This window comes from Malus sylvestris, chromosome 12, assembly GCF_916048215.2.
Source record: "Malus sylvestris chromosome 12, drMalSylv7.2, whole genome shotgun sequence".
Lineage (NCBI taxonomy): Eukaryota > Viridiplantae > Streptophyta > Magnoliopsida > Rosales > Rosaceae > Malus > Malus sylvestris.
Window position 1 is genome coordinate 17343933 of NC_062271.1, and position 26830 is coordinate 17370762.

A 26830-nucleotide genomic window follows, 5' to 3' on the forward strand; every position below is an offset into this window, starting at 1 on the left:
GTTGTCAAAGTATTCGAAAAACCTCTGAAAATTTGAGTTTGTGTTAATTGAGAGGTTGCTTAATTAATGTTGGAACCCCAGTGTCCCACATCAACTAGAAGGGAAGAAAGAAAGCACCTTAAATAGAAATATCTCACTCTAACTAACACCGTGACCTTTTGTGATAAAACCCCACACCTGAGGATTGTGCAGGTGGTTAAGTGGGGATAGTATCGGTGTTGTTAGAGTGGACCCTCAGCCCGTCAACTTGAAAAAATTCCACATGGTATTGGAGCTAGGGGACGGGCCCGTACTACAACATGATTGGGTGGATCCCCATTGGCCCCACATGATTGGGTGACTCCCGACATGGCTCCACGTGGTTGTCGATCGATGTTGTTAAAGTGGGCCCTTAGCCCGTCGACCTGAAAAAATTCCACATGGTATCAGAGCCAAGGGACAGGCCCGTACTGCCATGTGATTGGGTGGGTCCCCATTGGCCCCACGCGATTGGGTGAGTCCCGACATGGCTCCACGTGGTTGCCGATGTATGGAATTTCATGTGTGACCCATAAAATAGGGTTTCATGTGCGGGGGAGTGTTGGAACTCCAGTGTCCCACATCGGTAGAATTTCACGTGTGACCCATAAAATGGGGACGTGAGTGTTGGAACCCCAGTGTCCCACATCGGCCAGGAGGGAACAAAGAAAGCACTTTAAATAGAAATACCCCACTCTAACTAACACCGAGGCCTTTTGTAATAAAACTCACACCTGAGGATTGTGCAGGTGGTTAAGTGGGGACAATATCGGTTTTGTTAGAGTGGGCTATCAGCCTGTCGACCTGAAAAAATTCCACAATTAACATTCCCAAATAATGGAGTAGTGTACATAATAGAGTTGCGGAACCAAAGGAAGAAGCGCACATATAAATTCTAATGAGATGATGAAGAAGAACCACATGATGGCAATATGGAAGTCACATTCGTGTCCTAATTTTTTCCTTCACATTACTAATGAATTGAGATAAATTCCTTTGTGATGACCCATTTAGAGCCACTGCATCCTCCAATGTTTGTGTTACTTTCATGACCTTCTTCTGCAAACCATCACCCGATTCTCCACATATCAGACGGTTGATCTTCTCTGCTACATCCACCCTTCTAACGGGTTTAACCCGATCACAAAGATTGAGTCCAACGCCCCAGTCATCAACTACTAGTTTCCTATTAGTGATTTGGTCAGCCACTAGAGGAAAACATAGCATGGGAACACCACACCGCATACTTTCCAGTATAGAATTCCATCCACAATGCGTTAAGAACCCTCCTACTGCTGGATGTGAAAGCACCTCAATCTGAGAGCACCATGGCACCATCAACCCTCTATCTTTAATCTCATCTTCAAATCCGACTGGTAGAATATACGTTTCATCATAACCTGTAGTGTCGGGACGAAGTACCCAGATGAAATTCACTTCACTAAGCAAAAGCCCATAAGCTATTTCCTCAAAATCATCCTTTGTAACTTGAGCATAGCTGCCAAAAGAAATGAACAAAACCGAACCATGGGGCTTCTTGTGGAGCCAATGGATGCAGTCAAATTCTGGCATCAGATTGGTAGCCACGATGTTCTTGGTGAGACTATCGGGGAAGACGGGGCCAATTGCATATGTTGGTTGCTTCGCTTGCAAGGCAGAAAGGGACTCAAATTCAAGTTCTTGCACTGTATTACACAAAATAAAATCTGCCCTTTTCACTTCGCGAAATGCCTTGTAAAAGATGCGGAGCATTGGGCAAAATAAATCTGTTGTTTGGAGGTATGACATCAAGTCCCTTGGTTCAATAGCTTTCACGCTAGGTATGTAATCAATGATGTCCTCGCGATTATCTAATAAAATCAAGCAACAAAAAAAAATTGTTTGTAACTATATAACTACGCTAATATTTATGTCATTAGAATGTGAATCTAAATCAAAAGTTTAAACAATAATGCTCGCAATATGAGATCTTTATGAGAAGGATATTACTTACCATGAGCACCGAAATGACCATTTTTTCGGAGAAGGTCCAAGTGATAGTAGATGTTTAAGACTAGGGCTGGTTCAGTCCAGAAGGAAATATGGATAAGGTTGTACTTGTTGGCTATGGTTGCTGACCATGATTGGAAAGTATCAACAATCAAACAAGTGATTGAGGGTTCAGATTGGACTAAATCGCCAACAAGTTCATCCACATGGGCAGGGAAGACATGCAAAGTACCCTCAAGAAATTGGTCGAGGTTCTGAAATCGGTCGAAAGCTAGTGGAAATCCATCACTCACTGTTGTGTAGCGTATGTCTAGACCAGATTTACGCGCTGTGGCAAAGATATCGTCTTCTGTTTTGTCGTTGGGTTGGGACTTGAGTATGTGGTGGTGGATATATTGGGTGTTGACAAAAGTGAGGGTGAAGCCTTGTGAAGCAAGCTTCGTGGCCAGATGGGTGAATGGGATTACATGGCCTTGGAGAGGAAGAGGAACCATAATTGCATGAGGGTTTGAGGCTTTGTCCTCCATCTCTCTCTCTCTCTCTCTCTCTCTCTCTAGGTGTTTCTGAGAAAGTAGGCAAGTGATGAACTGAAAAACACTTCTTAATTGTGTGATGTCTGTGATGTGTGGACAGATGACTGCCATTTGTTTTTTGACAAACGATTGGACAATACACTCACTTCATCTAAACTACAGAAAGGAGGATTAGAAGTTGGATTCGGATTTAGAGCAAACTTATAGCTAAACTCAGTTCTGTGCGAGATGACTATCATTCAGTCAACCAATTTTAATATATAAGAAAATATAGGCTGCATTATCTTCTGTTTCTATACACACAAAGTTTTTGACATTATCTTTAGAAAACGGGTGGGTGAGAAAGCAACAAAATTAGTATTTTTTTCTTGGACGGTTTACTTTGCTCCATAATTGAACAAGTTGCCCCCACCACACCCTATTCCCTTTGCTGAATAAACAAGTATTGAGAAAAACCTGGACATCTCTTTCACATGGTTCACTAACCAACAAGGTAACTTATTAAAAAAGAAGCAAAGAACAACACTGAACATATGAACCGCTATTCTTGATTATTTTTAACCACTATTCATTTTTCATACCTATTATTGTTCGCTCCCTAAATCCGTATATTTTGAGTGCAAACAATTATTACTTGACGGAAGTTGATGAGACGCTTTATTTCTCTCTCTTTAATTTGTTTTATTTGATCATGGCTAGGAATGGCAATTCTAACCGTTAAACCCGATAATCGTGGATAACAGTCCGAATGGATTGGCTTTGGATATGAAAATTCGGGTATATTTGAGTATGGGGAAAAACCGTGAATATTATTCGGTTATGGTTTTGGATATGGTTATAAGGGTCCCCAATCCATATCCGTACCCGAATCCGAACCAAATAATATATAATATAATTATATGTATGTGTATATATATATATATATATATATATATATATATATATATATATATATATATATATATATATATATATGTGTGTGTGTGTGTGTGTATATGTATATTTATTATTCATTGAATCAATTACCTTGAGAATACAAAAATTGCATTGTGTGAGTTGCATTTTGTGGCAAAGTCAAAAGTTTTGATAAGAATCAAAATATATGAGAATTTAAAAGTATTTATGCGAGATATCAAAGATCAATCAACATTATCAAAGTTTAGCCTTAATTTTTATGTTACTCATGATCCATTAATTAAATCATTTTAGACATCAAATATTTAATGATAAAATTAATATTTACTAAATTATCATGCGTCAATTGGACGAATATATTTTTTGTATTAACGAATATGGATATAACCGATAACCGATTAGAAATTTGTTATCCGGTGGGTATGGTTATGGATAATACCCAATGGTTAATTTTCGTGGTTATGGGGATGGATATAGTATAGAAATTATGGCTTTAATTTGTAATGTATTTCATAAGTTTAATGTACAATAGTTCAGGTATATATGAGGAAGGAGGAAGAAAGAAAGAAAGAAGAAAGAAAGGTGAAATGGTTGCTGCAAGCAGCCAACAAAGACAAAGAAAAAAGCAAAGCTAACTAGCCTAGTCTAAGCCTTACAACAACTTTCATCAATCAATCATCTCCCTTAAATCAAGGACAAGAAAGTAACCTAGTATAAGCCTTACAACAAAGTAGCCTAGTCTAAGCCTTACAACAACAATTTTCACCAATCAATCATCTCCCTTAAATTAAGGAAAAGACTAACCCTAGAGAACATGGTAGCTGACTCTAGAGGCCAAAATATACTCAACACTTTTAACACTCCCCCTTAAGCTGGATCGAGAAGGTTCACTGAGCCCAGCTTGCCCAATAATCGATGAAATTGAGCGGATGCCAGTGCCTTTGTAAAGAGATCTACCAGTTGATCATGGCTTCGTGTGAACACGGTTTGGATGATTTGAGTTTGAACTTGAGCTCTAATGAAATGACAGTCCACTTCAATATGTTTGGTTCTTTCATGGAACATAGGGTTGGCAGCAATGTGCATGGCTTCCTGATTATCACACATAAGCGACATAGGAGTAGAACTAGGAAACCCTAAATCTGAAAGAAGCCCTTTAAGCCAAATGAGTTCACAAGCAGTGGCTGCCATGGCTCGATACTCAGTCTCTGCGCTGGAACGAGCAATTACCTGTTGCTCCTTACTCTTCCATGTAACAAGGTTTCCACTAACAAATGTACAATAGCCTGTGGTTGATTTCTTATCAATTGCATTACCTACCCAGTCTGCATCTGTGTAGCCACTAATGACAGTGGATTGATTGTTGTGCATTGTGATTCCTTGCCCTATTGAACCTTGAGATAACGAAGGATTCTCTTAACAATGTTAAGGTGATCAACAGTGGGAGAGTGCATAAACTGACTAGCCAAGCTCATTGCATAAGTGATATCTAGACAAGTGATGGTGAGGTATATGAGCTTGCCTACTAATCGTTGATAGTAGGTTACATCATGCATGGCTTCTCCATCTATGCTGAGGTTCAATTTACAATCAACATGAATGATAGCAGGCTTGCAGTTAAGCATTTTTGCTTCTTGAAGAAGGTCCGATACATATTTCTGTTGATGTAGAAACAGTCATTTTGATCCTTAAAAAATACTTTAACCTCCCCAAATCTTTGATAGCAAAAGTTTGATGTAGTGAGAGTTTTAGTGCCTCAATCTCCATGGTACTATCTCCAGTGATGATAAGATCATCAACGTAGATGAGGACCACCAACTTCCCACTGGTGCCAGTTCTCACAAATAACGAAGAATCAGCATTACTTCGCACGAATCGAGCCTTTTCCAGAACAGAACTGAGCTTGGCATACCAAGCTTTTGGTGATTGTTTCAATCCGTATATTGCCTTATGCAATTTGCAAACCATGTTGCCTTTGATACCATCATAGCCTAGAGGAGGTTGCATATACACTTCTTCCTGCAACTCTCCGTGAAGGAAAGCATTCTTCACATCCGTTTGGTAGAGTGACCACGCACAATTGATTGCAAATGTTTCTGGTGTAAATGGTTCCTTATAATATACTCCAAAGGTTTGGGTGAAACCTCGAGCAACAAGTCTAGCCTTGTGTCTCTCGATAGATCCATCAGCTTTGAATTTTGTCTTGTAGATCCAACGACTTCCAACAGCCTTTTTTCCTGGTGGTAGTTGAACTAGGCTCCAGGTGTGATTCTCTTCCAGTGCACGAAACTCTTCTGTCATGGCTTGGTTCCATTGTAGGAGAAGAGAAGCTTCTTGAAAGCTTCTTAGTTCACAGTGCTTATCAATTTCACAGAGAAATGCAGCATGAGATGTTGAGAACTTACTAAAGCTGATACATTCAGTGATAGGATGCCGTGAGGCATATGTAACATAGTCTTACAACCTAGCTGGAGGTTTTCTGATTCGAGAAGGGTTTCTCTTAATCACCTGAGACTCTATAGTGGACTGAGAATGATCAGAGTAAGGCTCTTCTTCACTCTCACTGGCAGTAATTTGGTCAGTTTGTACCTCTTCACAATCTGAACACACAGTGACTGATCTTTCTTCCAACATCGGATGATTAAAGTTTTGAGGGAGTGGGAACATGTCAACTAAATCATCCCCCTGTCTTGTAAAATAAGGACAGTCTTCTTCGAACTTCACATCTCTTGAAACTGTGCACTTCTTAGTGATTGGATTGAAGCACTTGTATCCCTTTTGGCTGGCCGAGTATCCCATAAACACACACTTGGTTGCCCTAGCATCTAGTTTGTCACGATTCAAGGTTTGGATGTGAACAAAATAAACACAACCAAACACCTTGAGGTGTGTCAAATCTATTTTCATCCCCTTAAGAACTTCATAGGGAGATTTAAACCTTAGCACATGACTTGGAAGTCGATTGATAAGATAAGTGGCAGTAAGGATGGCAAACGACCAAAATTTCTTTGGAACATGTATGTGAATCATGAAAGCACGAGTCTTCTCCAAGAAATCTCTATTTTTCCTCTCGGCTACTCCATTTTGTTGAGGAGTCCCTACACAGCTGGTTTGATTTATGATACCCTGAGAACTTATGTATTGAGGCATGTTGTTGGATAGAAATTCAGTGCCATTATCTGACCTTAAAACTTTAATGTTTAATTGAAATTGTGTTTTAACATGCATGTGAAAGTCTTTGAAAATGGTTAGGACTTCACTCTTTGATTTCATAAGATATAGAAAACTTGTTCGAGAGAAATCATCAACAAATAGAACAAAGTACTTAAACCCTTCCATTGATTCAGTTGCAAGTCCCTATACATCGATGTGTACCATTTCAAAAGGTTTACTTGTCCTAGACATTGAATTACCAAAAGGTAGCCTAGTAAACTTAAAAATTTGACAAGTATCACAAGTAGGATAGGGGTTACAAAAATTTGGAAACAGTTTAGACAAGACAACTTCAGAGGGGTGAGCTAATCTCTTATGCCAAAGTTGGTTTTCATCTATGGATTTCGATTGAGTTTGAAAAGCCTGAGTGAAACAAGCATTCTTGAACAGGTAGTAAAGTCCATTTATGAAGACCCCTTCACCAATCATCTTCATGGTGAGAACATCCTAAAACATCACATTATTTGGTGAGAAAATAGCACGGTAGTTTAAAGTGTTGGTGATCTTTCCAATTTACAAAAGTTGGAAAGGAAAGGTTGGTACATAGAGGGCAGTGGAAGGTATTTTTTAAGAGAGTAAGTTTATTTCTCCTTTTCCCAAAACTAAGACATTTTTTTTTTCCATTTGCAACAGACACATGCGAGGGACTTGAAATTTTTTTAAAATGATGTCAATTTGTAACTTTGTTTGTCATATGATCCGTGGCGCCTGAATCAATTATCCTACAATCAGTTTCAATACTAGTTAATAGGGCAGTAGTGAAGGCTTTGAGTATACCTGATGCTTCTCCCTTTGGAACTTTCTCATTTCCAGCAAGAAAGCCGGCAAATTGTCCCAACATAGCTATGTGACTACCCTCTTCATTGCCTTGACCATGTGAGCCTCCTCCGTGTCCTTTACTTTGTAGGTAAGCTGCAAATTCATTGATCAATGACAATGGATTGGCAGTGAGCTCCATGGATCCTTGTGAAATAGTAGGAGGGTGAGCATTAGCAAGTTGTGCCTTGAAATGAGGTTAAAATTGATGTGAGGATCTTTGTATCATCTTTCCATATTTGCTGAACTTAGGCTTAAGTTCAGGATGAAGTTCCCAACACTTGTCTTCCACATGACCAACACCATTGCAATATTTGCATTTTAGATGTGTGTTTCTTCCCTTGTATACCTTGGCTTCTGAATTCTTGTAATTTGATGCATATGCCCAAGTCTCAGTCAATCTGGGGCTGTGATTAGCACTCATAACCTTCTTCCTTGCTTCTTCTCGTTGGATAGTTGCACAAACATTGTTGAAGGTAGGTAGGTCTTGACTCATCAAGATGTGACTCCTTAGGTCCTCGTACTTAGAGCTCAAACTCCCTAACAGCTAATAAATTTTGTCTTCCTCAGCTCATTTTAAGAGAATGGTAGGATCTGTGGTATGATGGAGATATACATCCAACTCATTCCACATGGCTTTGAGACTCCCAAGGTGTTGAACAAACGTTTTCCCTTCTTGTTGAGCACTGGCAATGTCCTTTTTTAATTGGAAGACCTGCGCATAGTTGTTTTGATTTCCATACATATCCTGCAAAGCTTTCCAAAGATCATGTGCAGAATTAAAGTAGATAAAAATTTCAACAACATGTTTCTCCATGGTGTTGAGCAGCAAGGATATGACAAGTTGATCTTTGCAAAGCCATGTATCGTATGTAGAGGAAAAACAGTCTAGAGCTTCCACGCTTCCATTTACAAAACCTAACTTCCCTTTGCCTCCAAGAGCTAGTGAAACAGCTCGGGACCAAGGAAGATAATTGAACTCATTTAAGAGAACTGAACATAAACGTTGATTGGTGTTAACCTCAACGTCTGAGAAGTTTAGAGAGAGACTATGCTGGGTTTCCTCATCATGGTTCACAGAACTTTCTTCAGCCATGACTTAGACTTTGAAAGAAAAAATTTGCAGCAGCAAGAATGGCAGAGACAGGTTACAAAAGAACCTGCTTTGATACCATATAGAAATTATGGCTTTAATTTGTAATGTATTTCATAAGTTTAATGTACAATGGTTCAGGTATATATGAGGAAGTAAGAAGAAAGAAAGAAAGAAGAAAGAAAGATGAAATGACTGCTGCAAGTAGTCGGCAAAGACAAAGAAAAAAGCAAAGCTAACTAGCCTAGTCTTAAGCCTTACAACAACAACTTTCATCAATCAATCATCTCTCTTAAATCAAGGAAAAGAAAGTAGCCTATCTAAGCCTTACAACAAAGTAGCCTAGTCTAAGCCTTACAACAAAGTAGCCTAGTCTAAGCCTTACAACAACAATTTTCACCAATCAATCATCTCCCTTAAATCAAGGTGTTGGTACCATATTATATTAGGCCTCGTTACTTGGGCTTCCAGACATTGAGTCCATGATTTATGTAAAAAGGGAGGAGCCTTTAGTCTATAAAAGGGTCTCCTCACCCTCATAATCCTCAAGTCTCATCCTCACATACAAAAGCCACAAGGCTCACAAACAGAGAAACTCTCCCAAACTCTCCCAAACTCTCTCTTTCTCTAGGGGACTCCCCCTCACACTTGTAATTCATACATTCGTACAGATAAATACAATCAACATCAGTGTGGACGTAGCCCAAACATTAGGGTGAACCATGATACATCTTTGTGTTCTTTGGCGTTTGCAAGATTTACAGTCAGATTTACGTTGTTCCAAGGCCTTCCGGTTTTGTGCATCAACACAAGGAAAAGACTAACCCTAGAGAACATGGTAGATGACTCTAGAAGCCAAAATATACTCAACACTTTCAACATGTAGCATTTCCGTCCCCAAACCGATCCGTTGTCATCCCTAATCATGGCAGGTGGGATATGCAGATACACCGGGAGGAATTGGGTAAAAATAAAATATATATACACACACATTTGATTGAACGTGTTTGAAATTACTGGGTTTAGAAACGTTCCAAATTGAATAAGCAAGGAATAATTTGAAATCATTTTGTTCCTATTACTTTTGTCCAAATCTGGATTTAATACTCTAAACAAACAATTTTGCCTTATAATGTATCACGGACTCGTAAGCCAACTCACATTTGATGAGCTAAATTGTATCACGGACTGGATTTGAAGTTCAGGATTTGATTCCATGATAGACGGGTTTCGTAACCTGTCACGACCCATGGGTTATGGAGCCAATCCACTCAGCCTTCGTCGCCGTCCTCTCTTCTTTCTCTCTTCTTCCTCAACTTCGGCTACAATTCCGGCGACCTCATATTTTCGTTTCGCGGGACGTTCATCTCCTCTTTTTTTCAGGTCAACAGAGATCTGATTTTGTAAGTGTGGGCCGCGGGTCGTTGATGGTGGGTCACCGGTTACAAGCGATCTGCAGGGGTCGCAAGCATTGCGGTGGGTCTCGATCAGCGTCTCGAGTTGATGGGTGGGTCGCGAGTTGATCGCTGGGTGTGTCGCAAGGCGCCGTTGTCCAGGACGACGCTTTTTTATTCATGTTGGGAGGTTGTGTCGTATGCTTATATTATTTTTTTTTTAAAGTAAAATGTTAGAGAGATTAAATTTGTAAATTAAATGACGTGTTACCAATATGAATGAACACATTTATTAACGTTTAAGTAATAATTCAATTATCAACTTTCATATCATTTAATTTATAAAATTTTATCTACAAATTTAATCTCTCTAACTATTTTTTTTTAATTTGTTTCATTTCAATCCCAACCTAGCTTTTTTATTAACGTTTAGGTGAAGAGGGGTTGTGTTGTATGCTTCTATTTATTTTTTTGAAATTTGTGCTATTTCAATCTCAACCTATACCTTTAACATATTTGTTTATCTAACATGATTCTCCCACCAAAACCATTTAACAAATCACAACCCTACAAAATTCGATTCGACAAATCTCAATTTGTGGCGGAGCCAGCATGACGTTATTAGTTGTTCTTAACCCCCAACAACTTCAAAAACTCCATGTATATTTGTTTGTGTAATGTATTTGACCTTTATAAATAGCTAAGGTAAACTAAATTACAACATTCTTCTCCTACTTTTACTTTCTTCTATCATATTTGTCTCACTTTTATCTCTTCTTGTATGTGACTATGTTGTGAGCACCATGTGCTCGATGAAATATCTTTGTTGACAAGTCTCGATAGTTTTCAACATTACTCTACAGTATCCTGCATCCACCCTCGATAAGCCTCTATAAATAGTAGTAATTGTCAACATATGTTGTATAAGCTTTCAATATATGTCTTGTCAGGTGCCTACTAGGTGCTCGACAAAAAAGTCAAACAAAAATTTTTGGTTAATATTATGATCCCATTATTTAAAAATCTTGGTTGCGTTGTTGATCTCAACCCTACAAAGTTGAATTTTATTTTGCCTAAATCAAGGCTCCCAAACTATGAACGACTCAGCTTACTATTTAGAAACCCTACATTCTACACTCATTTCGTGGACCTCACTTTATCTATTTTGTTCAAAAGTGGTAACTTAATCTAAACCTTATCGGATTATGTTTTACCAAAATTTATTCTAATTTATATTAAATTCATGTGGATGGCCCTACCCTAAGCATTATTGGTTTGGTTTCACTTGTAAGCAACTTATACACTATTACCGCCGATTTCCGTGACAAGGACATGTGTGAATTTTTGTTCATATTATATTATATCACTGAACATTGTAATGTAATGTACATATGACATGAAAGTACTTATTAAGAGAATAACTTACATTATACAACACGGATATACCATCGCGCCCATATCATGGAAGTTATTATGGGACCATTCCAGTAAAATGAGATGAGATAAGATGAGGTGTAAGATTTTGTCCAGAAAAAAAAGGTGTTGAAACTATGTCGTTCGGTGACAACTATTGTCATCGTTAATGTTGGTAGTATTATTGTTCCTTCTACAGTTTAAACGGTCACTGAACACCCTGTAAACCAGTAAATCACATGATTGTGGCAAATGACCAATGGCTGGCCAAGTCTTCTAAATTTCCAAACTAATTTCTAAACTCCCAAAAATGGAAAATAAAATAACAAAAAAATAAACATGAAAGAGAGAGGCGGTGTCAGTGGAAAGTAATTTTTTTTTTTGAACAAACGATATTATTTACACTTAGGGGGTAACAAAGTGGGCTAAACCTCACAATGAGCTAGCAATAATGTAGTTCAAATTTGTTTTTGGCTAGAATCGAACCTAAGACATCTCGCTTACAAGTGAAGGGGAATAACAATAGACCGTAGTATTAAGTGGCGTCGGTAGAAAGTAATCGGGTCATGAGTAGCTGGGATCCAACATTTACCCAACTTAACATCTTAGATGACCAACCAATTCGAACCTGCTTCATTAGCCCCTTTTTTCTCAAACAAAAGTATATGAAAACTTTGAGAGAAAGATTGGTTGAAAGTATTTGAAAATATTGAAATATTGTGTAAAGTGGAAGATAAAGTTTAGGTATTTATAGAAAAAAAATTTCCTGCATTTTAATAATTTTTAATAATTTCTAATAATTTTTATAATTTTTAATAAATTTGTATTAACTTAATTAATTTGGACCATAGGCTTACAAAAAAATTGAAATCCAACAGCCCATATTTTGACACGTGGCCAACGATAACATTTCTACTTTTTTTTCATAATTTTTTAATCCGAAAAACCTAGACCGTTGATTAGAAATCAAACGGTGCAGATTGTGCCACGTCATCTAGTCATTGGGTTAGATTTCAATTTTTTGTTACCGTTAGAAATCCAACAGCCTAGAAAAAAATAGCCATTGGAAATCCAACGGCCTAGAATAAGCCACGTCACCTCCTATCCAGACTCTATTAGTGCGCTTACCACACGTTGTAGGATGTTAGAAACTGACGCCCACGCGTGTGTGTTTTCCACGTGCCTGACACAAAAAAAAAAGGTTTGAGATCATGGTTGACTCACGCTGACGTCAGCCTTGTGTCATATCTCTTAGGGGCTGGGCCAGTCGATATTTGTCTGGGAGAGAAACTTGGCTCCCCTACCCCTGGACTTAGGAGGGCTAAATGAGGTTTTTTTGGAGGGGGATGAGATTAAATCCACTATCCCCTAGGAGATCAAAGAGCGTTGAGCTACTATTAAAGCATTTCCACCCCTACCAGATTGTCCAAGCAATTATTGCTCAAACTATTGAGCAAGGTAATTACTGCCTTTAGTACGCAATAATTGTCTAAGTGCATCTCCACCTCTAAGCCCAGACAATTCGTATTAATATATATATATATATAATAATAATAAAAGATTATTTTATTTTTAATTTCGGATAAGATTTAAAACCAATCTCATTTCGCCACGTGTCATTATCCGAAAGTACAATTTTTGTGGATAGATTTTTGAGTGGATTTTTAGTCATATGTAGCGCCACATGTCATAATTTTGTATTTTTATGTTTTTAAGTTTATTTTCTTTATTTTTAATAATTTTTGTTAAATTTCATTTTTTTTTTTAACAAACAATATTATGTATACTAAAAGGGAGGTGGGCTTTGCCTCACAATGGGCTAGCAATAATGTAGTTCAAATTTGCCTTTGGCGATAATGAAACCTAAGACATCTTACTTACAAGTGAAGAGAAATTCCATTAGACCGTAGTACTAAGTGGCATCAAACTGCATTATTATGTAGAATATAGTTAGTTGTGTGGGACAAACTAGGACAGCTATGTCACAACAGACTTAATATTCTATCATAATCTTTAGTAGTGGTTTACTATCTTTTTATTCGAACTATATTTTAATTAATCTAATCTAAAGTACAAAAGTGCGGATTCGAATTTGAGGACAGAGAAGAGAGCACACTACTCTACGCAACATGATCAAAGCATTTGCAGTAAGGTTTTTACTTTCAATTTATTGTTCAGGATCGAGTGAATGAATTGTTGGATTCCATTTAACCGATCATTTGATTCTAATGATTATGTGGGACTTGAATATCACATCCACAAACTGAAAGAAAATGACCAATAAATCCGAAAAGAAAAGGAATCCCTAGACCCTTATGAATTTTGCTGTGAAAATTGGAGCAAGACCAAGGCCTGCAGAAATTGCAAGTAAACATTATGCAGTGACATTGTTAAATATGAAAATGTGGATAAGAGAAATCATCATAATCCGTTGCAGTATGTTAGTGATTAGATGTCTAAAGAAACAGAGAGACGTACCAACCTAGCCAAATAAGAGACAGTAAAGATCTTCTAGTATGATAGAATAGAAAATTGCTCGTATTTTTCGTAGTAAAGATTAAGTGTTAGATTAATATGTGGTAATGTTGTAATGTTGTAAACTTGGCAGCATAACGAATAGAGAGAAGAAAAAAAATGAACTGCGTCCGCTCTGATATCTGGATGATTCTTCAGCTTCCATCTCTTGTCAATGCTACTAATCCAACATTTTCCCTTTCTAGCAAATGAGAATTAGTAACAAGAAGATAAGTCTTTGGTGAAAGTGATGGTGAAACCATTCGACACCACTAGTGAAATTTACTGAACAAGCAAAAGAAGAAATACCTAAACAGGTAAAAATCACTTTTGAAAACGAAACCAAAACAAAAACTAGCAAAAGCGATAATCCAGAAGCCGAGACAAATAAATCACTTAACTCTTTCTTGTACACCTAATAGACAAACAAATCATACTATTGTTGTACTTGTAACCACCAATCACACATATAAAACCCAAAAAAGTCAGTAACAAAGCTGTCAAAGTATTCGAAAAACTTGTGAAAATTTGAGTTTATGTTAATTGAGAGGTTGCTTAATTAACATTCCCAAATAATGGAGTTGTGCAACAAACGTGCATAATAGAGTTGCGGAACCAAAGGAAAAAGCGCACATATAAATTCTAGATGTGTTACATTCTTGTATTTCGGCCTTTACATCGCTAATGAAGCGTCTTATGGCAGCGAGTCAATGAGATGATGAAGAAGAACCACATGATGGCAATATGGAAGTCACATTCGTGTCTGAATTTTTTCCTTCACATTACTAATGAATTGAGATAAGTTCTTTTGTGATGACCCATTTAGAGCCACTGCATCCTCCAATGTTTGTGTTACTTTCATGACCTTCTTCTGCAAACCGTCACCCGATTTTCCACATATCAGACGGTTGATCTTCTCTGCTACCTCCACCCTTCTAACTGGTTTAACCCGATCACAAAGATTGAGTCCAACGCCCCAATCATCAACTACTAGTTTCCTATTAGTGATTTGGTCAGCCACTAGAGGAAAACATAGCATGGGAACACCACACCTCATACTTTCCAGTATAGAATTCCATCCACAATGCGTTAAGAACCCTCCTACTGCTGGATGTGAAAGCACCTCAATCTGAGAGCACCATGGCACCATCAACCCTCTATCTTTAATCTCATCTTCAAATCCGACTGGTAGAATATACGTTTCATCATAACCTGTAGTGTCGGGACGAAGTACCCAGATGAAATTCACTTCACTAAGCAAAAGCCCATAAGCTATTTCCTCAAAATCATCCTTTGTAACTTGAGCATAGCTGCCAAAAGAAATGAACAAAACCGAACCATGGGGCTTCTTGTGGAGCCAATGGATGCAGTCAAATTCTGGCATCAGATTGGTAGCCACGATGTTCTTGGTGAGACTATCGGGGAAGACGGGGCCAATTGCATATGTTGGTTGCTTCGCTTGCAAGGCAGAAAGGGACTCAAATTCAAGTTCTTGCACTGTATTACACAAAATAAAATCTGCCCTTTTCACTTCGCGAAATGCCTTGTAAAAGATGCGGAGCATTGGGCAAAATAAATCTGTTGTTTGGAGGTATGACATCAAGTCCCTTGGTTCAATAGCTTTCACGCTAGGTATGTAATCAATGATGTCCTCGCGATTATCTAATAAAATCAAGCAACAAAAAAAAATTGTTTGTAACTATATAACTACGCTAATATTTATGTCATTAGAATGTGAATCTAAATCAAAAGTTTAAACAATAATGCACGCAATATGAGATCTTTATGAGAAGGATATTACTTACCATGAGCACCGAAATGACCATTTTTTCGGAGAAGGTCCAAGTGATAGTAGATGTTTAAGACTAGGGCTGGTTCAGTCCAGAAGGAAATATGGATAAGGTTGTACTTGTTGGCTATGGTTGCTGACCATGATTGGAAAGTATCAACAATCAAACAAGTGATTGAGGGGTCAGATTGGACTAAATCTCCAACAAGTTCATCCACATGGGCAGGGAAGACATGCAAAGCACCCTCAAGAGATTGGTCGAGGTTCTGGATTCGGTTGAAAGCTAGTGGAAATCCATCACTCACTGTTGTGTACCGTATGTCTAGACCAGATTTACGCGCCGTGGCAAAGATATCGTCTTCTGTGTTGTCGTTGGGTTGTGACTTGAGTATGTGGTGGTGGATATATTGGGTGTTGACAAAAGTGATGGTGAAGCCCTGTGAAGCAAGCTTCGTGGCCAGATGTGTCAATGGGGTTACATGGCCTTGGAGAGGAAGAGGCACCATGATTGCATGAGGGTTTGAGGCTTTGTCCTCCATATCTCTCTCTCTCTCTCTCTCTCTCTCTCTCTCTCTCTCTCTCTATTGGTGTTTCTGAGGATGTAAGCAAGTGAGATGAACTGAAAAACACATCTTAATTGTGCGATCTCTGTGATGTGTGGACAGATGACTGCCATTTGTTTTTTGACAAACGATTGGATAATATATACGCTCACTTCATCTAAACTACGGAAAGGAGGATTGGAACTTGGATTCAGAGTTGAAACAAATTGCTCTAGCTAACTTGGCTAAACTCAGTTCTGCACACGAGATGACTGTCATTCAGTCAACTAATTGTAGTATATAAGATAAAATAGTCTGCATTATCTTCCGTTTCTATGTACACACAAAGTTTGGGACTTATCTTTAGAATAAGGGTGGGGGAGAAAGCAACAAAAATTAGTTTTTTTTTTCTTGGATGGCTTACTTAATTTGCTACATAATTGAACAAGGTGTACCCACCACCTTATTCCTTTTGCTGAATATATATGTATTGAGACAAACTTGCACAGCTCTTTCACATTCACTAACCAACAAGGCAACTAATTAAAAGAGAAAAGAACAACGTACACTGAACATATGAACCACTACTTTCGATTATTTTTCACCAATATTCATTTTTTTTCATACTTATTACTTGACGACGGAAGTTGAAGTTCCACCAATGACACTAATTCGGAATTTATTGGCAGTTGAACCCTTTATTTCTTTCTCTTCAATTTGTTTTATTCGATTATGACAGAGAGGGATATGCAGATACGCCGAGAGGAATTGTAAAAATGAATATATACACACACACATTAGATTCAATATGTTTGAAATTACTGGATTTAATCCGTTCCAAATTGATGTATGCAAGAAATAATTTGAAATCTATTTGTTCCTTTTACTTTTGTCCAAATCTGGATTTAATAGTCTAAACAAACAATTTAGCCTTATAATGTCATCCAAGTCCCAGAATTTGAAATCACTTTAAGTTTCCATTATCATGCCTGAAAAACTGTAAAACAATCAGTTTTAAGTTCGTACAACGGTTTAGATTCGAACTAATGAAATGGCCGGCATCGGCTTATGTGTTCTAAGCCGTTGGATAAAGGAGCTGTTAAGATAGTTTTCAGTTATCTATTAAGAGTTCTTGGAATTATTTTGACATTTTTCTGTGCATGAGATATGGTATAAAAACAATCTGAAGCATCCAATAGGATAATTCTTTTGTTGGTAGATAAAGTTCCAAAAAAATTAGGGGATAAAGTTCCAGGAGGTGCGGTGCAATCGAATTGTTTCCACAACTTATCATCAAAGGCATTCATGTACCTATAAATTCAAAGTTGCAGGCAATGAAAAAGGACCTTCAACTCCACATACAAATCAACGTTCTAAGCAAAACCTTCTCACACAACAACAACAACAACAAAAAAGCCTTTTCTCACTAAGTGGGGTCGGCTATATGAATCCTATAACTTCATTACGCTCGGTTTTGTATCATGTCCTCCATTAGATCCAAGTACTCTAAGTCTTTTCTTAGGGTCTCTTCCAAAGTTTTCCTAGGTCTTCCTCTACCCCTTCGGCCCTGAACCTCTGTCTCGTAGTCACATCTTCGAACCGGAGCGTCAGTAGGCCTTCTTTGCACATGTCTAACCCACCGTAACCGATTTTCTCTCATCTTTCCTTCAATTTCGACTACTCCTACTTTACCTCGGATATCCTCATTCCTAATCTTATCCTTTCTCGTGAGCCCACACATCCAACGAAGCATCCTCATCTCCGCTACACCCATTTTGTGTACGTGTTGATGCTTCACTACCCAACATTCTGTGCCATACAACATCACCGACCTTATTGTCGTCCTATAAAATTTTCCCTTGAGCTTCAGTGGCATACAACGGTCACACAACACGCCGGATGCACTCTTCCACTTCATCCATCCAGCTTGTATTCCATATATTCTGTCTTTGATCGGCTTAGATGAAGAGCTTTAGATTCCAACACTTCTCTCCAAAGGTTAAGCTTCGCCTTTACCCCTTCCTGAGTTTCATCTATCAACCCTATAATGTCTGCGAAAAACAGACACCAAGGAATAACATCTTGAATATGTCCTGTTAACTCATCCATTACCAATGCAAAAAGGTAAGGACTTAAGGATTGTTAATGCACAAAATCAGTGAGGACTTTGGTACAACATAAAGTATTAAGTTTGTGACCTTCGCTAGATTGCTCCGGTCATTAGTGTGGATAAGTATGTAAAAGGATAGAGACAGGAGAGCAAACACAAGATGTACGTGGTTCACCCAGATTGGCTACGTCCACGGAGTAGAGGAGTTCTCATTAATTGTGAAAGGTTTACCCAAGTACATTGGTTCAAGCTCTCCTTTAGTGAGTACAAGTAAATGATTTAGTACAAATGACATTAGGAAATATTTTGGGAGAATGATCACCTTTTATAGAAGAGAGTTTCTAGCCTTATTCTGACATTGACACGTGTCGTGTTGTGATTGGCTTTCGATGTTGACACGTGTCGCGCTATGATTGGCTTCTGATGTCAACACGTGCCGCTCTATGATTGGCCTCCTAGTTGGAGGGAAACTCTTCTGGGTCCTTGACGGTATAATGTTGACCGGTGCTCAGTAGTTTCAGGATTGGTCAAGTATGGTACAAACAATGCTCCCCTAAGTTCCCGAGTGAGGGAAGCTCCTCGGTTGGGGACTTGCAAGATCCAAGCCGCTGAGTAATCACGAAACTTCTAAGTACCGAAGTATGGTATCGTCTTCACTTGCCTTATCTGTCTCATAGGTAGATATGACATCTTCTCTGGAAGTACTATTCCTCCATCCAGGGGTGGTATCTTTAACTGGTGGAGATGCACAAGGTAATGTATCAATTTCACTTGAAGCTTACTTGTAGTTTCAAGCTTGGTCAAGCGCGATACAAACCATGTAGTAGGAGTCCCCCAAGTCGCCGAGCTAGGGGATTTGCTGAAAGGGGTGACAAACAAGGTAAGCAATCAGAGCTCCAAGCAATCAGTCCCAGATGAGAAGTTTGATTTCGAGTTCCGGCTGATTATTCTCATTCTGCCTATCTTGCAGGCATCATGAAGGATAAAGAGAAGAAAAATGAGAAGAGATGATATGAGATACTTTTGCTTTTGAAGAAGTAACTTTCCACAAGCTTATTCTTGAACTGGCTTGGAGGGTTTTCTGGTTTCCTCTAGAGTATAAGGTCAACTGAAGAATTTGAGGGTCAAAACAAGTCCATCAAATCTAAAGTACGTTCGACCCTGCTGATATGGGATACTTTTGCTGTTGACAAAGTAGTGGATGTATCGGCACGTGTTCTGTTACGCTTGTCTCCACATGCTTCCTTGTATCTTTCTCACTTGCCCTATCTGTTCCTCAGGCAGATATGATATTTTCTTTAGAAGCATAAGATGTTGAAGATGAGTACTCGAAAGCAATGCCAGGTAAGGGGTTCCAGGCAGCCCAGCTTTTGAGAAAGAAAGCGTCTCTTTGATTTTTGAGATCGGCCCTCGTGGTCTTTGAGCAGCCCAGCTTTTGAGGAAGCAAACGCCTCTTTGATTTCTGAGATCGGCCCTCGTGGTCTCTAAGCAGCCTAGCTTCTGAGCAGCCCAACTTTCCAATTATCCAGCAGTGGTGCTGTTCTTTTACCCTTATGGGTAATAATATGGTAGCTAGACCTTCAAAATTTATGTGTCTAAACTTTGTTAGTGTTGTTTCTTTGCTATTCTTTTACCCTTCTTGGTCATAGCGATGTAGTGGGATCTACAAGCTTCACGTGTCTAAACTTGGTCAGAGATCTTTAGCAAAGTTATATGTGGTACCCATGAGCTGATGTTGCGTGTGGAAAGTTGATGATTGAACAGTAAGATTCATGTGTTTTCTACTTCACCAGAAATCTTCGACAGATTACCCGTAATTTCCGCAAAGTTGAGTGTGCATGTGACAGGTGCTGACAAGGCTGAAAAAGTAGGTGCCTCTTTGATTTCTGAGATCGGCCCTCGTGGTCTCTCGGCAGCCCAGCTTTTGAAAAAGCAAGCGCCTCTTCGATTTCTGGGATCGGCCCTCGTGGTCTTTGAGCAGCCCAGCTTTTAAGGAAGCAAACACCTCTTCGATTTCTGAGATCGGCCCTCGTGGCCTCTGAGCAGCCCAGCTTTTGAGAAGGCAAACGCCTTTTTGATTTCTGAAGCTTCGTCGAGTGCAGATTTTTATAGAGGCTGGCATTAAGTTCCAAAGCACACTTGAATCTCCACCAGTAGAAGCTCCCTTCTTGCACTTCTAAGATCTTGATTTGTCCGACCTCTTCTCTCTTCAACACCTTTGAAAATGTTTGGCCCCTCCGACCGTCATTTTGACTTGAACCTTGGTGAAGAGGCAGCCACGCCTTCTCCAGACAACATATGGCGCCTATCCTTCTTATCCCCTACTAGTCCTCTTAGTGGTGGGGATTTCGTTATGAAGAATGATATGACCGCTGCGGTGGTGGCCAGGAACCTTCTCACTCCCAAAGATAACATACTTCTTTCCAAACGGTTTGATGAGTTGGCTGTTAAGGATTCTCTGGCTCTCAGTGTTCAGTGTGCAGGTTCTGTGTCTAATATGGCCCAACGCCTATTTGCTCGAACCCGCCAAGTTGAATCATTGGCGGCTGAAGTGATGAGTCTCAAACAGGAGATTAGAGGGCTCAAGCATGAGAATAAACAGTTGCACAGGCTCGCACATGACTATGCTACAAACATGAAGATGAAGCTTGACCAGATTAAGGAATCTGATGGTCAGATTTTACTTGATCATCACAGGTTTGTGGGTTTGTTCCAAAGGCATTTATTGCCTTCATCTTCTGGGGCTGTACTGCGTAATGAAGCTCCAAATGATCAACCTCTGATGCCTCATCCTTCTAAGGTTCTGTCCAGTACTGAGGCTCCGAATGATCACCGTCCGGTGCCTTCTCTTTTTGGGGCTCTACCGACTGCTGAGACTTCTCCTAAGCAACCTTTGTGAAGGCTCCCTCTTGTTTGTTTATTTTGACTCATGTATAAGTACATATTTGTAACTTATCAGAGATATCAATAAATAAGCTTTGCTTCATTTCAACGTATTGTGTTAAATACACCAAAGCCTTCTTCACTAAGTTCTTTGAATTTTTCTTTTGTTGAAGCTTGTATGTTGAAGCTTTGTGAGTGAACCATGTAGGTTGAGGTAGTGTTCCCTTAATTTCCCGAGTGAGGAAAACTTCTTGGTTGGAGACTTGAAAAATCCAAGTCACTGAGTGGGGTCGGCTATATGAATCTTAGAACGCCATTGTGCTTGGTCCTGTGTCATGTCTTCCATTAAATCCAAGTACTCTAAGTCTTTTCTTAGAGTCTCTTCCAAAGTTTTCCTAGGTCTTCATTTACTCCTTCGGCCCTGAACCTCTGTCCCGTAGTCGCATCTTCTAACCGAAGCGTCAGTAGGCCTTCTTTGCACATGTCCAAACCATCGTAACCGATTTTCTCTCAGCTTTCCTACAATTTCGGCTACTCCTACTTTACCTCGGATATCCTTATTCCTAATCTTATCATTTCTCGTGTGCCCACACATCCAACGAAGCATCCTCATCTCCGCTACACCCATTTTGTGTACGTGTTGATGCTTCACCGCCCAACATTCTGTGCCATACAACATCGCCGGCCTTATTGTCGTCCTATAAAATTTTCCCTTGAGCTTGAGTGGCATACGGCGGTCACACAACACGCCGGATGCAATCTTCCACTTCATCCATCCAGCTTGTATTCTATGGTTGAGATCTCCATCTAATTCTCCGTTCTTTTGCAAGATAGATCCTAGGTAGCGAAAGCAGTTGCTCTTTGGTATTTCCTGATCTCCTCCATTTGGACTGAACTTGCACTCCATATATTCTGTCTTTGATCGGCTTAGGCGAAAACCTTTAGATTCCAACACTTCTCTTCAAAGGTTAAGCTTCGCATTTACCCATTCTTGAGTTTCATCTATCAACACTATATCGTCTGCGAAAAGCATACACCAAGGAATATCATCTTGAATATGTCCTGTTAACTCATCCATTACCAACGCAAAAAGGTAAGGACTTAAGGATGAGCCTTGATGTAATCCTACAGTTTTGGGGAAGCTTTCGGTTTGTCCTTCATGAGTTTTTACGGCAGTTTTTGCTCCTTCATACATATCCTTTATAGCTTGGATATATGCTACTTGTACTCATTTCTTTTCTAAAATCCTCCAAAGAATGTCTCTTGGAACCCTATCATACGCTTTTTCCAAATCTATAAAGACCATGTGTAAATCCTTTTTCCCATCTCTATATTTGTCCATCAATCTTCGTAAGAGATAGATTGCCTCCATGATTGAACGCCTTGGCATGAACCTGAATTGGTTGTCCCAAACTCGTGTCTCTTGCCTCAATCTATGCTCAATGACTCTCTCCCAGAGCTTCATTGTTTGACTCATTAGCTTAATACCCTTATAGTTCATGCAATTTTGTACGTCGCCCTTATTCTTGTAGATAGGCACCAAAGTACTCTTTCGCCACTCATTTGGCATCTTCTTCATTTTCAAAATCTTATTGAAAATGTCAGTGAGCCATGCTATACCTGTCTCTCCCAAGACTTTCCACACTTCGATCAGTATATCATCTGGGCCCACTGCTTGTCTATGCTTCATCTTCTTCAAAGCTACAACGACTTCTTCCTTCCTGATTCGACGATAAAATGAGTAGTTTCTACACTCTTCTGAGTTACTCAACTCCCCTAAAGAAGTACTCATTTTATGTCCTTCATTGAAAAGATTATGAAAATAACCTCTCCATCTGTCTTTGACCGCGTTCTCTGTAGCAAGAACCTTTCCATCCTCATCCTTGATGCACCTCACTTGGTTTAGGTCTCTTGTCTTCTTTTCCCTTGCTCTATCTAGTTTATAGATATCAAACTCTCCTTCTTTGGTATCTAGTTGCTTATACATATTGTCATAAGCCGCTAACTTAGCTTCTCTCACAGCTTTCTTCGCCTCTTGCTTCGCTCTTCTATACCTTTCACCATTTTCATCGATCCTATCCTTGTATAAGGCTTTACAACATTCCTTCTTAGCCTTCACCTTTGTTTGTACCTCCTCATTCCACCACCAAGATTCCTTTTGGTGTGGAGCAAATCCCTTGGACTCTCCTAATACCTCTTTTGCTACTTTTCGGATACAACTAGCCATGGAATCCCACCTTTGGCTAGCTTCCCCCTCTCTATCCCACACACACTGGGTGATTACTTTCTCTTTGAAAATGGCTTGTTTTTCTCCTTTTAGATTCCACCATCTAGTCATTGGGCACTTCCAACTCTTGTTCTTTTTTCTCACTCTTTTGATATGTACATCCATCATCAACAAGCGATGTTAATTAGCGAAGCTCTCTCCCGGTATAACTTTGCAATCCTTACAAGTTATACGATCCCCTTTCCTCATTAGAAGAAAATCTATTTGTGTTTTTGACGACCCACTCTTGTAGGTGATCACATGTTCTTCTCTCTTCTTAAAGAATGTGTTGGCTAAGAAGAGATCATATGCCATTGCAAAATCCAAGATAGCTTCCCTATCCTCGTTTCTCTCCCCAAAACCATGGCCACCATGAAAACCTCCATAATTGCCTGTCTCATTGCCCACGTGTCCATTTAAATCTCCTCCTATAAATAACTTCTCCTTCTGAGCAATTCCTTGTACCAAGTCTCCGAGGTCTTCCTAAAATTTCTCCTTTGAACTTGTATCCAACCCTACTTGAGGTGCGTACGCACTAATCACATTGATGAGTTCTTGTCCTATTACAATCTTGATTTCCATGATTCTATCTCCTACCCTCTTGACATCTACAACATCTTGTGTCAAGGTCTTGTCCACAATGATGCCAACACCGTTTCTCGTTCTATTTGTGCCCGAATACCAAAGTTTAAACCCTGAGTTTTCTAGATCCTTTGCCTTAAGACCAACCCACTTAGTTTCTTGTAGGCACATAATATTTATCCTTCTCCTCACCACAACTTCCATTACTTCCATAGATTTTCCCGTTAAGGTTCCTATATTCCACGTTCCTAAACGCATTCTACTCTCTTGAACTCTACCCTTCTGTCCTAGCTTCTTCACCATCCCCCGTCTAATAGGATCAAAGTACTTCTTTTGTGTGTCTTGTGTAAAGTTGATAGGAGCATATGCTCCCAAACAACTTTGAGTGGAGTCGTTCAAAAAGAAGTTTCTATAGCCCCCTTGCTCATTTAACACTATATCTGGGTGCCGATGGAGATACAGCGACCCTTACTCACTTATCACTGTGCTCGGGCCACACAGCGCGCCACTTACGGGTGACGCCTTAGCTTTAGCGCGATTTCGTTCTGGATTCATTTTCATAAGGATTCGACGTAAGTTAGGAGTGCCGGCTACTGACTACCTGACGCCCTCCCCCTCATCCTTTATTCGGGCTTGGGACCAGCAATGTAAGATAAACTTACACAGGCGGAGTTAAAGCAAAACCTTCTCACACTCATGAAAAAAATACTAACTGCACTACTAACAAGTCAACACAAATTTAGTTTGGTTAAACAGGTTTAGAGTTGACAGCCTACAGATGATTACAGTTTGGTTAAAGAGAATTTTCCAAATACAACTGGCGAAGGTGACAATTTGGTTAAACATCACTAGAGTCGTAGGTTCAGCTTGGCTTAAGAGTCCTGATAGTTTGGTTAAACACTAGGTCCTTTTCTTTCAACTGGTTATCTTTCTCAATTCTCTATCGGTGAATTGTCTTTGATTCTTTCAAGAACGAGGCCACTTCATTAACTTTCTTAGCGAAGTAGAGTGTTCTATGGTCGGATATTCCCAAGTGACATTCAGTTTTCGTCATATCCACAGTCAATCCACTTTCACCATAAAGACACTCATCTCCTTTAAATATCTTTGTCTCTACAGTTTTTGGTTAAACATCACTAGAGTCGTAGGTTCAGCTTGGCTTAGGAGTCTTGATAGTTGGTTAAACAACATGTCCTTCTTTTTTCAACTGGTTATCTATCTCAATTGTCTATCGGCGAATGAGGTCACTACATTAGCTTTCTTGGTGAAGTAAAGTGTTCTATGATCGAATATTCCCAAGTAGCATTCAAAGTTCAGCATATCGATCTCGACAGTTAATCCACTTTCACCATAAACACATTCATCTCCTTTAAATATCTTTGCCTCTACTGTCTAATTCTAGTTCGACGCACCTATATTCTCACTAATATAGTCAAAGAGGCCAAACCCGGTGTACAATATCCAAAACTTCGTAATGAGTTGCACAACCTTGTCTTCAATTTATAGAATCCAAAGCCGCGAGTGTTTCTTCATCAGTCGAGATCGCCTGATTCAGGAGTCAAGAGCACATTTATCACACTACCACATTCATAAGTATTCGGTCGTCCAACGTAAATTCCAAACTAACTATTGATGTTTGCCTTAAACTATTAAACAAACAAAAATAAATGCCAGTTGAAGATGGCGTGGGTGATATTCATCTTAGACCAAGCATGAGCGACCAATGTTTGTTCAAACCAAGCACCACCTTCAATTAATGTGGTCGATATAATCAAATTCATCTCCACTATGCATTAACATTAAACAATTCATAGTAGAGATTTATAAAATGATGACTTTTGAGTTGCAAGGGGCAAAGTGAGATCAAAATCGAGTTCTAGGGGGCAAAGTGGTATCAAAATTGAGTTATGTGGGCGTAGCTGAAAATAAGCCTATGATATTAAATTTACCCACCCACGTGACCATGCTAGCAACACTGACGACTATTTGACAGAAGAAACGTAAACATGGTAAAGCATTACAAATTTTAAGGTTTAAGGAGTAACGTAATGACTTTTAAGGTTTAAGTGAGATCCAAATCGAATTCCAAGAGGCGTAGCTAAAAATAAGCCTTTAGAATTTTATAAGGTCCTTTAGAGGCCGGGTTTGACTTTGAAAGTTTAGGGTTTTAAAAGATCCGTCAAAGTTTGGGGCCAATCATTTTGGTTAAGGGTTTTAGAGGTCTTTGGGAAGGTGCAGGTCACAAATTTTGGGCGGAGCCCAAATTTTAAGAACTAGATCCTACACCCAAGCGATTAACATAGTGAAACATTTTTCTTCTAAATAAGTTCTTATGTATGCATGTTAGTCACAATTCCTTAGGAAAATTAATGGCTATGGTCTCATAGCATCTCCAACGGGGATCCTAAATGGGGTCCTTACAATCGTATAATCGTAAATATAAAGACGAAAGGTTTTCAATAGGTCAGAATATAGAAGACTTGAGAAGTAGCTCTCATCCACTACGAGACTGAATGCACTTAGTATGTTCTGCTCCACTACGAGACAGAATGTAGAACCCTTGGCAACCATTACTGAGGCAAAAATAGAAGACTTTGTATGGAAGAACATCCTTTGCAGATTCGGCATTCCCAATGCGATAGTCACTGATAACGGGCGACAATTCGACAACAATAAGTTCAGGATGTTCTGCTCTAAGTTCAACATCAACTTATGTTTTGCCTCCCCAGCTCATCCCCAGTCTAATGGACAAGTTGAAGC

At 39.2% G+C, this 26830-nt stretch overlaps 2 protein-coding genes across 2 annotated transcripts; both read right to left on the reverse strand.

Annotated features, from left to right (window-relative positions):
* Positions 1-823: 823 nt before the first annotated feature.
* LOC126592066 (UDP-glycosyltransferase 86A1-like) lies at positions 824-2769 on the reverse strand. The gene is made up of 2 exons (XM_050257822.1): positions 2012-2769; positions 824-1868 (listed from the first exon to the last, which is right to left on the reverse strand). The coding sequence occupies exons 1-2, from the start codon at positions 2649-2651 to the stop codon at positions 958-960; spliced, it is 1551 nt and encodes a 516-aa protein (XP_050113779.1). The 5' UTR covers positions 2652-2769; the 3' UTR covers positions 824-957.
* Positions 2770-14416: 11647 nt separating this feature from the next.
* Positions 14417-16356, reverse strand: LOC126592068 (UDP-glycosyltransferase 86A1-like). The gene is made up of 2 exons (XM_050257824.1): positions 15704-16356; positions 14417-15560 (listed from the first exon to the last, which is right to left on the reverse strand). The coding sequence occupies exons 1-2, from the start codon at positions 16224-16226 to the stop codon at positions 14650-14652; spliced, it is 1434 nt and encodes a 477-aa protein (XP_050113781.1). The 5' UTR covers positions 16227-16356; the 3' UTR covers positions 14417-14649.
* Positions 16357-26830: the final 10474 nt, after the last annotated feature.

Excerpts from the sequence above, each read along its gene's own strand:
- LOC126592066 (XM_050257822.1), bottom strand. The coding sequence starts at position 2,651 with ATGGCAGTCATCTGTCCACACATCACAGACATCACACAATTAAGAAGT. Across the intron at positions 1,869-2,011 it reads TGGTCATTTCGGTGCTCATG|ATAATCGCGAGGACATCATT; the intron begins GTAAGTAATATC and ends TGATTTTATTAG.
- LOC126592068 (XM_050257824.1), bottom strand. The coding sequence starts at position 16,226 with ATGGAGGACAAAGCCTCAAACCCTCATGCAATCATGGTGCCTCTTCCT. Across the intron at positions 15,561-15,703 it reads TGGTCATTTCGGTGCTCATG|ATAATCGCGAGGACATCATT; the intron begins GTAAGTAATATC and ends TGATTTTATTAG.